At 35.8% G+C, this 16,151-nt stretch overlaps 1 protein-coding gene across 1 annotated transcript; it reads left to right on the top strand.

Moving 5' to 3' along the window:
* The first annotated feature begins 12,660 nt into the window (after window positions 1-12,660).
* Window positions 12,661-15,614, top strand: LOC128282026 (uncharacterized). Its single transcript, XM_053020249.1, has 7 exons — window positions 12,661-12,689; window positions 13,276-13,421; window positions 13,575-13,953; window positions 14,242-14,788; window positions 14,851-15,071; window positions 15,187-15,373; window positions 15,471-15,614. Exons 1-7 carry the CDS (start codon window positions 12,661-12,663, stop codon window positions 15,612-15,614), a joined length of 1,653 nt encoding a protein of 550 aa, XP_052876209.1.
* Window positions 15,615-16,151: the final 537 nt, after the last annotated feature.

A 16,151-nucleotide genomic window follows, 5' to 3' on the forward strand; every position in this document is an offset into this window, starting at 1 on the left:
GCAAGGGAAAGACGAAGGTCATCGAGTAGCCGACTTGGAACTATTTTACCCAACACGAGGTAAGTCATTAAGCATATATTTGGTGTTGATTAGAATGATCATAATATATATGCAAATGTGTTTAAATGAGTTGATGTGTAAATGGAAATGTATGTGTATGGAGTGATGCCATTGTTGAATGTATAAAGGCAGCAAAATGCATAAGGTATTGGTCTCGGCACTAAGTGTGCGGGTATAAATGGACACGGTGACAAGATTGGCACTAAGTGTGCGGGTTTAAATTGTACAGCACTAAGTGTGCGAGTTTGATTATATAGCACTAAGTGTGCGAGCTGAATGTATATAGCACTAAGTGTGCGGATTCACTATATGCTCTTGCATTACAATTGGCACTGAGTGTGCGACATTACGAAGTTAATCCGGACAGCGGATTAGGTAAGTACCTTGAGCTCATGACGAATAGGCAATATGTTCATGCTCGGGGTTGAGCTTGGTAAGCTTTAAATCTATGTGATGATTGCAATTGTATGATTGTGGTGAAAATGAGTTGGTGTGTGAAAATGCCTCAAATATCTTATTGTATAGAATATGAAATGTGGATGTATGACTTGGTATGAGATTGAACCGAAAGGTCCGAGGAATTATAGTATAGTTTCGATATGGATGGAGTACCTAGCCTCGTTTATCGTTTCATGTTGTGATAATTTTATTAATGGTTGGTTGATGAATGCTTATGACTTACTGAGTTATAAACTCACTCGGTGTTTTCTTGTCACCCATTTTAGGTCTCTTGGACTCGTATCGTTTGCGTGCTCGGAACCGTCGTTGAAGTCATCACACCGGCTGGAAATCTTTTGGTATTGTCTTCGTAGTTGAACTAGGAGAACATTTGGCATGTATAGGCTATTTTGTTTTGTTGAATTGTGGGTTGTAAACTTTAAGCCATGCGAAAATGGCCTATGTGGTCGGTTGAGTGTGATTCTAAAACCTATGGTCACGAGCCTTAGAAACCTTAATTTTGATAAGGTGGCCATAGTTGCATTACGTATGATGAAATAGTTGGCCATGGAAGAATTATGAAATAGTCATTGTTTGCTTTATTAACAGATGCTGCCAGCAGCAGCGAGGTGAGATGGAAAAATCACTAAAAATAGTAGAAGTAGAATTAAATAGTGAATAAATTATTAAATTGAACCTTGATGAATCTATTTTCATATGGATGAAATGAAACGACCATATGAGCCGTATTTTAAGAGATATTCGAGATTTCGTGAGACGGGGTCAGAACGGTTTCTGGGTCCCCTGTTGCGACTTTGAAAATTTACTATAAATTATCCAGAAAGAATTAGAAGTCATGCCTTATATGTGAAGATTCCATTTTGAGTCTAGTTTCATTAGAAACAAACGGCACCAGTATTAAAGCCCTGTAAAGAGAGATATTCAAGTTGTAACGCGTGAAGGTCAGTGTAGTCGACCCCTGTAACATGGGTGACTTTAACTAATAAACTGTACCAATTGGCCAGACCAAAAATTCTAGAAATAAATCCATGGATGGATATAGGAGTCTAAATTCAGGGAAAATTTACGGAATCAGTTTCTGAGTTTTGAAACTCGAGATATGATTTTTAAGGCGACAGTGACGCAGTTTTCCAGCCTGTCCGGAAATGCCAAATTGGTTGGTACTTTAAGAGGATTTGTCTCGTTAACCCCTCGTGTCCGACACCGGCGATGGTCTCGGGTTCAGGGTGTTACAAAGGTAAATATAACATGTAAAAGATCTGATTTACATCTTTTGAGCACCAAATCCTGATAATCCCCATAAATTTCTTGTAATTTTGGAAGTAAAACCCAATAATATATTACCAGTCTGACTTTTTTTTTTCGAAATTTTACATGGCCCAACAGAACGAGAATTCAATTTCCCTTTTTCATCCCAATCTCAAAGTTTTCTTCCAATGTGAAACTTTAAGAAATACTGCATCACTGGCAGAATGCTCGAAATCCGGACATTTTAAATCTACATACAATTTCTGTCTATCAAAAGTTGATTTCAATCTGTTTTGAATTACTTGCACTTTTCTTCAATTTCACGAATCAAACAGCTCCGCATATTCTTTTTCAAAAATAGAGATAATTCCAATTCAAACTCTTAGAAATTATATCCCATTTCCATTTTGATATCACCACTGGTTGTAACAGCTTACAAGATATCTGTACCTAATATAAACATTTATATGCAAATTCAAAGTATTGCTTTTCTTTTCCCGACCTTCAATACATCATCTCAAATCACTTTGTACATCTTATTCTTCCAGAATGCATAGATATAGTACTACTATAATTTCATGCAAATTCTCCTATATAAGTTCTGAATCCCTCTGTTCAGCTTTTATTTCTAAATAGCAAACAACCATCATATCCAATCCGAAATGTTTAATCAGAAATCATCTGTATACTATATCCATTTAACCGATAACTCATTACTACATTTCTGAGCTTCGCAGATCTGCTGTAAAGAAGTCGGTTTAATTTTTTTTATCTCTACCAAAATTGATCCATCTTCAAATGATAACAATCAGATGTTCATAGCTCATAACACAAAACAAAGCTTTCAATTTGAATATACATACATTCATTTGTCTTTTTCGGATGATAATTAATTATCATATCTTGATCTTTTAATGCAAGAACAATAACTACCACTTCCGAATCAGGTATCAAAATAATTCTTCCCATGTGATTCTAACATTTCATAACATAAACCATTACTTCACTTCTTCTTTTTTTGCATCAAAACACTGCTATCCCTGTAAATCACAAGTTTCTTTATCGGATTTCAGACTGAACCAGAACTAGTGCTTCAGTTAACTGAGCTTTCAACTAATCAGAACCTTGCTAACATCTATTAGATCATTCCAATTCCACATCTTTCTGTAATAATCGACTAGTTTTAGAAAACCTCTGATTTCAAATATATTTTTCACTATCATTTCAGTTACAAAATCTATAGCACATTCAACTTCTTCAATCAACAGTGGTTCGGGCAACTCTTCTGGAAACACATTAAAATTCTCTTGCACTATTGCCACTGATTTAAACCTTAACTTAAATACTTTAATATTCAATACATAAACAAGGTAAATACCATGACCCCTTTCCGGCATATATCTGTGTTGGCATGTTCAATATCACAATAGACAATTAGCTCAATCTTCTCTAATTCAACAAAACATTTCATCATCTTCATCTTGCAACATATTATACTTCTGCTTATAATTTACCACCATATCATGCAGAATTAACCATTCCATTATTGAGATTATATCAAACAGTAAGAACATCAAATCCATCAGAAAACAGTAGTATCATTATCAAACAGTTCCTGCAGATTTTATCAGCCCATAAATACTAATCTGAAAAATTTAATGCTTCAATCCAAAAATTTCAGCAAACTCAACAGAAAAATCTTTAATAGATACTGAACTTATGTAATCATAGGAATAGTCAAACCAAGATCAATTTAAAATAATCATATTAGTGTCGATAAAGAAGAAAGTACCTGTAATGACATCCAGTAGAGAAATATCTTCTTATATACCATTAACATATACCCTGGCTGATGTTCATTCTCCAAATTTTACAGTGAAGTCATTTGTCACACTTCGGCTTTCACTCGTATTTCTGAGATTACAGGGTAACCTACCTCTGTTAACTACATTACTCGGTCTTGAACTCTGAAAAATGTTTTTTTCAATTTTCTTCAAGCAATCACTAAGATAATAATCAGGAGAATCATGTCTAACACATATTCCATTCCTTATTCTATATTCTTCAGCTTCTGTCTTCATTTAAACCATCTTCAAACCATTTGTATCATACAGTTTCTATCGGAATATACCCTCTGATATATTTATTTAATCGAACAAATTGCCTTCATACACAGTTGCAGTTATATGATCCTATTTAAGCTTCAAGAATTCTGTATGTTTCTGATCAAGAAATCTCTGACTGATATATATATATATTCTTTCAGAACTCATTTCAGAAAATTTCCAAATAACCCTTTCTTAATCACAACATAATCAATTTTTCTACCACTGATAACCTAAATCTTTTAACAGAAATATCATACCCTTCTAACATTTAATCGGTGAACAGAACAATTCATTTACAATCCCGATAATATTCTCTAACCAAATTTCAGTTCTTTCAAGATCATTCTCAACTGTAATTCTCAATTCATCCACACTATATATATATACATGTACAGATCATTAACAGTAGATAACTTACCCGTTCAGACAAGCTCTATACCTTGAAGCACTTCGGGAACCGAGTAAGAAAAGGAGGGATAGATACTGTAGCAGATACAATTTCTTCTACTCACTGAAGAACATCAGTTATAATTCTAAATAATTATTTATCATTTCTTTTTCTATTATTTCATCAGTCATTATTCAGTAATTAATTACCCATTGAGTTTATACCCAGTGTTGTTGATTCAGTTTTCATCTAATTCACGAGACTATTCGTCTTCAGTACACATTTCATAATCAATACCATCGATATTTTCCTCTAACATTTTCACTATAAAACAGTACCAAACAAATATATCAGCATCCGATCCCGACTCAATTTCGACTCAATTATGGCATGTACCTCTAGACTCAATTTCGAGCTCGATTTAGTCCGAGAATCGGCTAAACCTGAATAGCTCTGATACCACTAAATTTGTAACGTCCCCTAACCCTATACCGTCACCGAGACAGGGTTACGAGACATTACCAGTCAGTACAGTCCAATTCCGGTCATTAATTAAAATAAATATTCACACACATCCTAGTTTTAGGATGTCGTCCCTTTAATGGGCCCTCGCGGTCCAATATGAACAGTAAATTCAATTCGGGACTAATTTAGAATCACTACGAATTCTTAGTAAATTTCAAAATTCATACTACATACCGTTGCCAACCATAATTTACTCATTTCATTAATACTTCTATAACCTAAATGACAATCATAAAACCTCCTAGGTACATGCCATTATCAATACTCAACATACTTTACCTTAATGAATTCGGGATCGTCTTGGGATGCTGATTCAACGTACTATCTTTACTTAACCTGCGCACGGAAACAAACCGTACGCTGAGTATGGTATACTCAGTGGTATTTCTATAATCCGAACAATTAATAATATAACAAATACTTAATATCATAATAATAATTACAATTATTCAATTATTTATTCATAGATAAATTTCAACTACTTACCATATAAATTTTATACAATTCATATAATAAACACAATAACATAATTGTTCAATTCTTAAATAAATCCATTACTATTTACTCCGTTCTTTCACTTACTATTCAGTATAGCTTTCCTTAATTTACTCACAATTCAATATCATTAAACTATATTCAACTATACACTTATCAATCATATTCCATTTTAATTCATTTCAATAACAGTCAATTTCATTTATATCATATCAACTTACTATCCCTGATAGCTTTCAGTATATACATACGATTCATATATCTCAAATCACATTTCAATTCATCAAGTGGCATCATGTATCATCAATTCAAACTCCAATCATTTCATGAACCTTTGGTTCATATTTTCAATTTCATATAAATTTTCAATTCTCAATTCAATTTCTCGTTTCATTTCAATAGCTTGATCAATCAAATTTATTCGATTTATCTTTCACTTATTTACCCCTATTAACAAACCCGGACTTTGACGGATACACGGATTCCAACCTAAACACACTAGTACGGCACATTGTGCCTAAAACGGTACATAGTACCTTATCAGTATACGACACATAAAGTGCCTAAAACGACACACGAGGTGCCTGATCACGACACGAGGTGCACGAAATACGACACATAAAGTGCCCGATCAAGAAAGTGGCAAATCCCATACACTTCTAGGATCCTATGGCATGCCAATTATATCCGACTCAGCCCGACTAGTTAATAGGGTATTTCATTCACTTTCTCAATTTAATAATTCTTTCATCAATATACCTTTCTAATAATCACATATATTCACCCATTTTCACAATTCATACAATTTCATTCAATTCAACAATATATTTCAATTATTCACATTAATTCATAATTCAATACAATTCAATTCACTTTTCAATATCAAATATTCAAATATCATAATCTCATATATTCATATCAATTTCCTCATATTTCTAATCAATATATTTTTCAATATAATATTCATTCAATATTCAAATTTCTACATAAATCATATATATTATATAATTCAATCAATATAAATTCAATCAAAATAATTTCAATCAATATAAATTCAATAAATTCATCGCATACCAAAATCAATCCATTCCAATTGTAAAACATCATAATTCTAACACTAACAATTGCAATATGTATATAAATATAACAAATAATAAGTAAGTTCGGATTATAGAAATACAAACCGTAATTTTCGAGCTAACTCCCGTTGACTTTGTCTTGTCCTTTCTTAGCCGAGATTTCCGGTACCATATTGACTACGAAATTAATACAATTCATAATCATTAATACATTACTAATTCATATTTTGAGTTACAGAATTCTAAATTAAGATCCGCTAATTTTTCCTGAAACTAGACTCACAAATCTTCTTACAATAAAATTTTCAGAATTTTGGTTTAGCCATTAAGTACAGTTTATTCTTTAAATTCACCCTATTCTGCTGTCGACAGTTTCGTCCCTTCTTCACTAAAAATTAATTATCTCACAGTACAGAACTCGTATAATATTCCCATTGATTTCTCCTGAAAATAAACTCATTAGGGATTCTAAAAATATAACTTTAAGCCTCTAATTATTTTTCTTCAATTTTTGGTGATTTTCCAAAGTTAGAACAGGGGAACCCGAATTCATTCTGACCTTGTCTCACAAAATTCATTATATCTTATAATTTAAAATTCAATTGCTTATATAGTTTCTTCTATAAGAAATTACACTCAATAAGCTTTAATTTCATATTTTATTCATCTTCTAATTCGATTTATATATTTTTTTATGATTTTCCAAAGTTAGACTACTGCTGCTGTCTAAAACAGTTTTAGTGCAAAATGTTGATTTACTTTAATTTCAATTTAATCCTAACTAAATTCTCTTACTTTTCTATCTTAATTCATACTTTATTTCTATTCAAATTTTGTCCAAACTCATACTTAACTATTAAATTTCCAGCATATTTTCATAATTTCAATTTATTTCCATTTAATCCTAAGACTCAAAACTTATAGCTTAGTTGACGATTCAATCATTTATTCAATTCCAATCAAAATTTCTATCAAATAAACCCCAATTCCATCATTTTATTCAACATGAACCAAACTTAGAAATCTAATGACTTTCAAAATTTCTACTTAAAACAAGTACTATTTATCTCTAGGATTCCAAAAACTCAAAATCATAAGAAAAGGGCTAAATTGACTTACCAAATTAACTTGGAACCTTTAAAACCTTATTTTCCTTTTTCTTTTCTTTCTTTCTTTCTCCCTGTTTCTTCTATGTTTCGTTTCCTGCTATTCTGCTTTCCTTCCTTCTTTTTATTCTTTTGTTTCTTTCCTTTATTTCCTTTTTATTTACTTTACTTTTAATAATAATAATTTAATATATATTTTAACACATAAAATCTCGATTTTTATGTTTATGTCACTCACTTAGGACAAATGGCATAATTTCCATTTTGGTCCTCTTTATTTTCTTTTAATCTACAATTTAACTTTCATCCTTTATTCAATTTAGTCCTTTTCTTAATTACTCTTAATTAAATTAAATTCACTTAATTAAACTCTAATTAACCACTCATTTTACTTCGTAAATATTTTTAATAAATATTTACGAATCCGTTTTTTAGAAATGGAGACCCGAAAATACACTTTTTCGGTAACGGTAAAATTTGGGTCGTTACAATGTAAGTCTGTGGTGTCAACGAAAGTTGTCAAAATGGTTTAGTCGAACTAGGTTTTACCAAGTAGTGGAATGTTGTTAATTGATCATTTGATTGTCTTGTTTAGGCAATAATATCGCAAAAAATGCTAACCCTCCGTGTTAGTACGATATATTACGTCTCGAGCAAAGTGAGTGGTCGAATTGGAAGAGGTTAATGTCGAAATTCTTGAAAATTTGATGTTAGATTAGTATGGTGAAAATATGGAATTGATTGTGAAATTTTGGTGTGAGATGATTAATTGGGGTCTGGAAAGTCTCCGAGATAGTTTTCGACAAAGCGAAATCAGGTGCGTAACAAGATTCTCAAGTTTCACAAGTTGCAAGTCGCCAAAAATAGTGGCTGTCAACACCACACGGTCAGGCACACGGACATGTGGCCAAGCCGTATGAGCCACACGGGCATGTGGCAGGCCATGCAATCGGCCGTGTAACTCACTATTTGTTGAATTAGGATCACATGGCCTAGCACACGGAAGTGTGGCTAGACCGTGTGCGGTCAAATAGTGCAGGGTTCACATGGGTACAAGACATGGCCATGTGTCTAAGCTGTGTGACTCTCTGTTTATAGGTTAAAGACCTCATAAGCTAGCACACGGGCATGTGCTTAGGCTGTGTAGGTCACATGGGTAAAGACACGGCCTAGTGTCCAAGCCGTGTAACTCTCTGTTTATTTATTGGTAGTACACGGGTACACAATAAGGGCGTGTAACAGGCTGTGTGAGTCACATGGGTCAGGACACAGCCGTGTGTTCAGGCCGTGTGACATTCATAGTGGTTTAGAAACCCGTTTTTCGACCGTAATCGTTGTTGTGACTAGTATTGATTATCTGTGACTTGTTTGATATGGAATGAGAAACTATTGTTAATGTACAAGTGATATTTGACTGATAAAATCTATGAATGTAACGTGAAATTATGTGTTCTGAATGTGTTGGATTGGAGGAGTTCGAAGAAGGAAGTATTCTGTTTTGAACAGTGGTTTAACCATTTTCTAATTGAATCTGAACTTAGCGTTTAGCGCAAAATGTGTTTGCATCTATTATGTGATTTGTAATGTGTCGAACCGACACATTGTGGTGTGTAAGGATGGATGGACATTGAACGTCCTTAATGGTGTGTTGGGTTGGTCGGAGACAGTGTGTAGAGGTTGGAAACTAGGAAATACCCTTATGAATCTGTTCTTCTATCGGATTAAGCATGATGGTAAACTGCTACCATTCATATATGTTATCTGAGTATATAGGATCTGCTCTATATCGAGATTGTGAATATTAGAACTGTATAACATTCTGAATAAGATCACTTTGTGATCATATTAAGGTTGAATTACTTATTTTTTTATTACGCATTAGATTCACAACTCATTTTGTGATGTTTGGCTTTCAGGTAACCCACCGAATTGAATTGTGACAGCCCAAAATTGACCCTAGTCGGAAGGTGGTCTCGGGACCACAAAACCGAGGCATAAAAATAATTAAAAATTTATTTTGATGCCTATAATATGTGTGCTCATGTATGACATTTTATGATGATTGATTTAGTGTTATAAGGGTGAATTCCACAAGAAAGGACTTAGTAATGAACTTTGAAAGTATGATAGGAAATGTGTGATGACTAATTAAAGCATGCATGCAAAATAATGGACTTGCATGTCAAATTCCCCTTTTATAGGTGGTGGCCGGCCATGACAAGGGAGGATGGGCTAAACATGTCATGAAACATGTTTTGTTGGTGCATTAGGGTGAAATAATAAACAAAGGTGTATGGGTGATAAAAAATGAAAAAAAATGTGTGTGAGTGTGGTAATCCCCCCATTGCCGTGAGTTGTAGAGAAGGAAAGAAAAAATTTTGTTCATCCTTTCTTTGAGCCAAAACTAAGGAAGAAGGAGGATTTTTGCTTCATGCTTGGTTTGGAAGAGATCTAGAAGGAGATTTGGCTAAGTTTGCATCAAGATTAAGGTATGTATGAGGTTGTGTTAGGAGTTTCATGCATGTTTTGGTTGCTAACTTGATGTGCATGTTAGCCATGGCTCAAATCTTTGTTAAGCCATGGAAATGGTATTTGGCCAAAGTTGTTATGGTGATAAAGCCATTGCATGCTAAGTGTGAAGCTTGATGATGATGCATGCAATGATGGATTGTCTACTCTTGAGTAAGATTTTGAGCTTTCTTTTGTTTTATCATGATTGAAGTTGAAAAGGAGCATGATTGTCATATTCGCCATGATGCATTCATGAGCATGGTTCATGCTTCTTGCATGTTAGTTAAAATTTGTGTTTTGGATGGCTATGGACACCTTGAAATTCGCCATGCTCATATATGTATATATATGTTTGCACATGATGTTTTGGTTATGAAGGAAGTGATGAATAAGTTTGTTTAAAGAAGAAGATGTTGAAGAATAATTGTGAAATTGTAAGCACATTCGACCTAGCACACATATGAGTGCTTGATGCTATATTGTAAGTTTTGAGCTACAATATGCAAAGCATTAACTAGTAAAATGCATGCTGTTTTGTGTGGTATTAAGTGCATAATTGGCCTCAACATGGACAAGTATATTCGGCCTTGGGTAGCCTATTGAAGGCCTTAGCTTTTCCTTGATGCTCGAATAAATTGTATTGAATTGCTTGATGTAGTATAAAATGTGCATGACCATTGTGTATTCAAGCTAAAGGGTGGTCATATGACCATTTAAATTCCTTGTCATATTCGCCATAAGCTAGCACAATGAGGTTTTGATAAATTGAATTTGTTTGAATTAGCTCAAGAGCTAAGAGGGCCACAATTGGACAAGGGGAAGGAAAAAGTAATCGAATAGCCGTAAAAGCCGTTCGACAACATCCGAGGTAAGTCCTCAAGAAGTGACCCTACTTGAATTATGTGAAATAAAGTATGGATGTGTATTGATTATTGATTATGTATGCATGAGTATTTGAATTCTACCCGGGCTAAGTCCCGAAGGCGAATATGCTTGTGACTATAATTGCGTTTGAGCCTTAGTAACGAAAATAAATATGTATGTCCAATGATTATTGATGTATGTGTGCATGAGAAATTGAATGATATCCGGCTAAGCCCGAAGACAATTATGCTGGAAATTATAACCGGTTAGCAATTGTGCTAGTGGCTACATCCGGCTAAGACCAAGGCATTCGTGCGAGTCATTCTATCCGGCTAAGACCGAAGGCATTTGTGTAAATCGTGATATCCGGTTAAGTCCCGTAGGCCTTGGTGCGGGTTACCATAACCGGGCTATGTCCCGGCGATTGATCGAGTAGCGACATCCGGTTAAACTCGAAGGTATGTGATTTGAAAATTATAAGCTTGCTGGAAAATTTCAGCTAATGCACTTGTGAAATTTCCCAATGACAAGGTAAGTGCGGTGTGTGCTTTATGCTAGGAGTAAGAGCGTGTGAATATCCGCTCCTATGATGAAACGAGTTATCGGCCTTAATGAAGCCGTTATTTGTGTATGAACATAAGAGTTGGGATGGTGAAGTAAGTATGATTATGTGAATGTGCATTAATGAAATGATGCATTTAACTATGTGAATGTATTGCTGTAATTAGAGTTGATTATATTCCTTGAGACTTACTAAGCATAAAATGCTTACTCATTGCTTTGGCTCTCGCTTTTCTAGATTTCGCCGATAGCAATCGGATTCGGGATCGTTGAAGTCGAAGTCATCCACACTATCAAGCCCCATTTTGGTATAAATTCTTGGTTGAACTTGAAATGGCATGTATAGGACTACCCTTGTTGGTTTAAATATGTTATGATGTATATGTATGCGGCCATGCGAAAATGGCTCGTAATAGTGAAGTATCAACTTAAACTATTTGCGGTTTGTATATATATATATGGTGTCATGATGTGACTATGAATTGGAAATGGAATGTTGGTCACATGATCAGCCATTGGCATGGTTAAAATGATCATATGTGGACCTATGTAAGGCAAGACTAGTTGGTTCATGGAGACTACAAAATAGGTAAGACCTACCTTAAAACAGATGCTGCCAGCTGCAGTAACGTGAATGTGAAAAATCACCAAAATTTGTAGGAATGGTATTAAATAGTGAATCAGCTATGTAAATGAACATTGATGAGTCTATTTTCATATGGAAGAAACGAAATGGTCATAGGAGTTACATGTTAAGAGATATTAAAGCTATTGTGAGACAGGGCCAGAACGGTTTCTGGGTTCCCTGTCGCAACTTTAAAAATTTACTATAAATTATCCAGAAAGAATTAGGAGACATACCTTATATGTACAGATTCCATTTTAAGTCTAGTTTCATTAGAAACAAACGACACCAGCATTAAAGCGCTGTACAGAGAGATATTCAAGTTATACCGCGCGAAGGTCAGAGCAGTCGATCCCTGTAACATGGGTGACTTTAACTAATAAACTGTACCAATTGGCCCGACCAAAAATTCTAGAAATAAATCCATGGATGGATATATGAGCCTAAATTCAGGGTAAATTTACGAAACCAGTTTCCGAGTTTTGAAACTCGAGATATGATTTTTAAGGCGACAGTGACGCAGTTTTTCCAGCCTGACTGGAAATGTCCAATGGATGGGCAAAACAAGTGAACTTGGCTTGCTAACCCCTCGTCTCCGACACCGGCGATGGTCTCGGGTTCGGGGTGTTACATGAATGGGATCGATGTCGTGGCGGCTCGGTCAGCTTTATTAATTTATTATGCTTAATAGGAAACTATGTTGTTAATATGTTATGGATCTATGATGTTTGGGCACCAAACCTTTCTGGGACTATTTGAAGTTCTGTAATTAGGTTTATCAATCATATTCACTTGTTAACTATTGGTATGATGTTTGTAACTCCTTGAGTTCAGTCTGGACGTCTAGGCCGGGGTTAGGGTGCTACATTTAGTGGTATCAAAGTCAGGTAATCAACACTCGGACTGTGTTTGGGCTTTTAATAAATGAGAAAAGTAGCTAGTAACGATTAACAAGTGAGCTAATACAAAAATATGGAAACTGTATTTAGTAACCGAGCTCCCGACGTCAATCCTATAAATATAATTTTCATTGTTTTATTGTCATAAAGACTGTGATTCTGAAACTGATATATGTGATATGGATTGATGGAATTGATATATTGGATGTTTGAACTAATCTGTGAATTCTACTATTGTAGTCTCTGATTAATATGATGAGTTCGCGCGGTAGTCCTGGATGTGGTAGGAGAGGGCGTCGAGGACGCCGATGAGGATGAGCTTGAGTAGAGTCTTTTTCAATTGGTAGTATACCCAATTTAGAGACTAGCAAGACAATTGGTACTCCCACTGTTGAGACGAAGTCCCAGACTCCGACAGCTGGGGACGACGCACTGGCCCAAGCTATGGTTTGGGCATTTGAGAGGGTTGCTGAAACCCATTCAGGATCAGGAAGTAGAGGGTCGATTACTGAATGACTTCGTTCAACTAATGCTGAACTGTTTAAGGACGTCACTAGAGTTGCTCCTACTGTTATTGAGTACTGGCTCGAGGCTACCGAGCAAATTATGATTGATCTCGACTGGACTCCTATTTAAAAATTACTAGGTGTTGTCTCTTTGTTGCAAGATAGGGCCTACCAGTGGTGGTTAACTGTTGAGCAAAGTGCTCAGCCGAGGCAGGTGAATTGGGACTACTTTAAAAATGCCTTCGAGGGTAAGTATGTGAGGGCAAGTTATGTTGAGGCTCGTCGATGCGAGTTCATGAGTCTAGTTCAGGGTGATAAGTCGGTCGCTGAGTATGAGGTTGAGTTTTTACGATTGAGTAGGTATGCTCGAGCCTTAGTAGCATCTGATTATGATATGTGTATACAGTTTGAAGAAGGTTTGAGGTACGACCTACGTGTTCTAATAGCTCCTCAGAGGGAGCGAGTATTTGCTGCTTTAGTTGACAAGACAAAGATTGTGGAAGACGTAAAGCTCCTCGAGTGCGAACGCCGTGACTGTGAGAGAGGTTAACTTAAGGGTAAGAGGGATTTGGGTCCCTCTTGTTCTGTTCAGCAGTAATGATCGAGGTTTAGTTGTGTGGTGAGTGTGGGAAGCGCCACCCGGGCGAGTACTAGAGGAAATTGGGAACGTGTCTCTATTGTAGTTGATAGAGCACTGAGTTAGGGATTGTCCCCGGCGACTAGATTCAGTGCCAGTTGGGACACAAACTCAGACTCCTAACCCTATTCGACCGCGAGAGAGACTCGACAATCTTTTCATGGTCGTAGTGCTGGTAGAGGTGGTAGTGGATCTAAAAGAAGTCAGAAGGCATCGGCTAGAGGTGCTGATCAGACTGAGGCTCGTCATCCGATACTAGTTTATGCGGCTAGACGCCATAATGAGAGCGATGATGTTGATGTCATTGCAGGTACTTTCCTTATTCATTCTGCTCCGTATTATGCTCTTATTGATATCGGTTCTACACACTCGTACATAGCTAGTGTTGTTTCTGTATCTTTTGGTTTATTTGCTGAAGATACGGCTAGAGCTATTTCTGTGATTAGCCCGTTCGGTCAATCGATTCGAGTCGATAGGATATATCGACGGATACTGTTGGAATTTCAGGGCATAGTATTTCCAGTCGATTTAATGGAATTACCATTCTATGAATTTGATTTGATACTGGGAATGGATTGGCTAGATTGTGCAACTAAAAGGGTTACTTTAAGACCAACCGAAACCAATGAGGTGATCATGATAGGTGAACGACGAGATTACCTTTCTAATGTAGTCTCTGCTCTTGTAGCTAAGAAGCTAATACAAAAAGGGTGTGAGGTGTATGTCACCTATATATCAGATTCTGCTCCTAAAAAGCTATCTATAAGAGATATCTGTAGGTTAAGGAGTTCCCAGATGTATTTTCCGATGAATTACTTGGAGTACCTCCAGATAGAGAAATGGAATTTGGAATTGACCTGCTACCTGGTACGGCTCTTGTGCCTATTGCGCCCTATCGCATGGCACCAAAAGAGTTGACCCAATTGAAAGCCCAAATTCAGGAACTTCCAAATAGAGGATTTATTCGACCAAATGTGTCTCCATGGGGGGCATCAGTGTTGTTAGTTAAAAAAAAAGACGGGTCGATGCGAATGTGTATTCATTACAAACAGTTGAATAAACTGACAATAAAAAATAAGTATTCGTTATCGAGAATTGATGATCTGTTTGACTAGTTTCGAGGAGCGTCCGTCTTTTCTAAGATTGACTAACGCTCCGGATATCATCTACTTAAGGTTAAAGAAACGAATGTGTACAAAACTGCTTTCAGAACTTGATATGGCCTTTATTCTTGGTTATGCCTTTTGGGCGAACAAATGCAACGGTGGCTTTTATGGATCTAATGAATCGGGTGTTCCAACTGTATTTAGATTAGTTTGTGGTAGTCTTCAATGATAACATCTTAATCTACTCAAAGACCGAAACGGAGCATGATGATCATCTTTGTATTGTACTTCAGACACTTCGAGAAAAAAAGTTATACGCTGAGTTCAGTAAATACAAATTTTGGTTACGGGAAGTCACCTTTTTGGGTCATGTGGCAATGGCTGAGGGGATCCGAGTTAACCCCAAGAAAATCGAAGCAGTTGTTGAGTGGAAATAGCCGAAAAATGTGTCTGAACTCCGTAGTTTCTTAGGCTTAGCTGGATATTATCGGAGGTTGTCGAAGGATTTTCTCTAGTTACATCACCTTTGACAAAGCTATTACGTAAGAACATTCTATTTGTCTGGGCTGAGGTTCAACAATCTAGTTTCGATAAATTGAAGTCTGTTCTGACGCAGGCCCAGTATTACCGGACCCCAATCAGGCTGAGAGTTTGTGGTATACAATGATGCCTCACATGTTGGTTTAGGTTGTGTCCTAATGTAAAATGGAAATGGTGATTGCTTATACATCACGACAACTAAAACGTAAGAAGTTAACTACTCGATGTACTATCTTAAGTTAGTCGCAGTTGTGTTTGCTTTGAAGATATAGAGGCACTACTTATACGGTGAAAAGTGTATTATTTACACCGATCACAAGTCTCAAGTATTTGTTGATTCAAAGGGACCTAAATCTTCAGCAATGACGCTGGGTTGAATTACTTAAGGATTACAATTGCACAATTAAGCATCACCCGGGAAAAGCTAATGTGGT

Source organism: Gossypium arboreum, chromosome 10 (assembly GCF_025698485.1).
Source record: "Gossypium arboreum isolate Shixiya-1 chromosome 10, ASM2569848v2, whole genome shotgun sequence".
NCBI classification, from domain to species: Eukaryota; Viridiplantae; Streptophyta; class Magnoliopsida; order Malvales; family Malvaceae; genus Gossypium; species Gossypium arboreum.

What these genes read in the sequence shown, in the direction of transcription:
- LOC128282026 (XM_053020249.1), top strand. Translation starts at nt 12,661, where the DNA reads ATGAATGGGATCGATGTCGTGGCGGCTCG. An exon ending in AACCCATTCAGGATCAGGAA is followed by an intron (nt 13,422 to 13,574) that starts GTAGAGGGTCGA and finishes AAAAATTACTAG; the next exon opens with GTGTTGTCTCTTTGTTGCAA. An exon ending in TAATACAAAAAGGGTGTGAG is followed by an intron (nt 14,789 to 14,850) that starts GTGTATGTCACC and finishes AGATATCTGTAG; the next exon opens with GTTAAGGAGTTCCCAGATGT.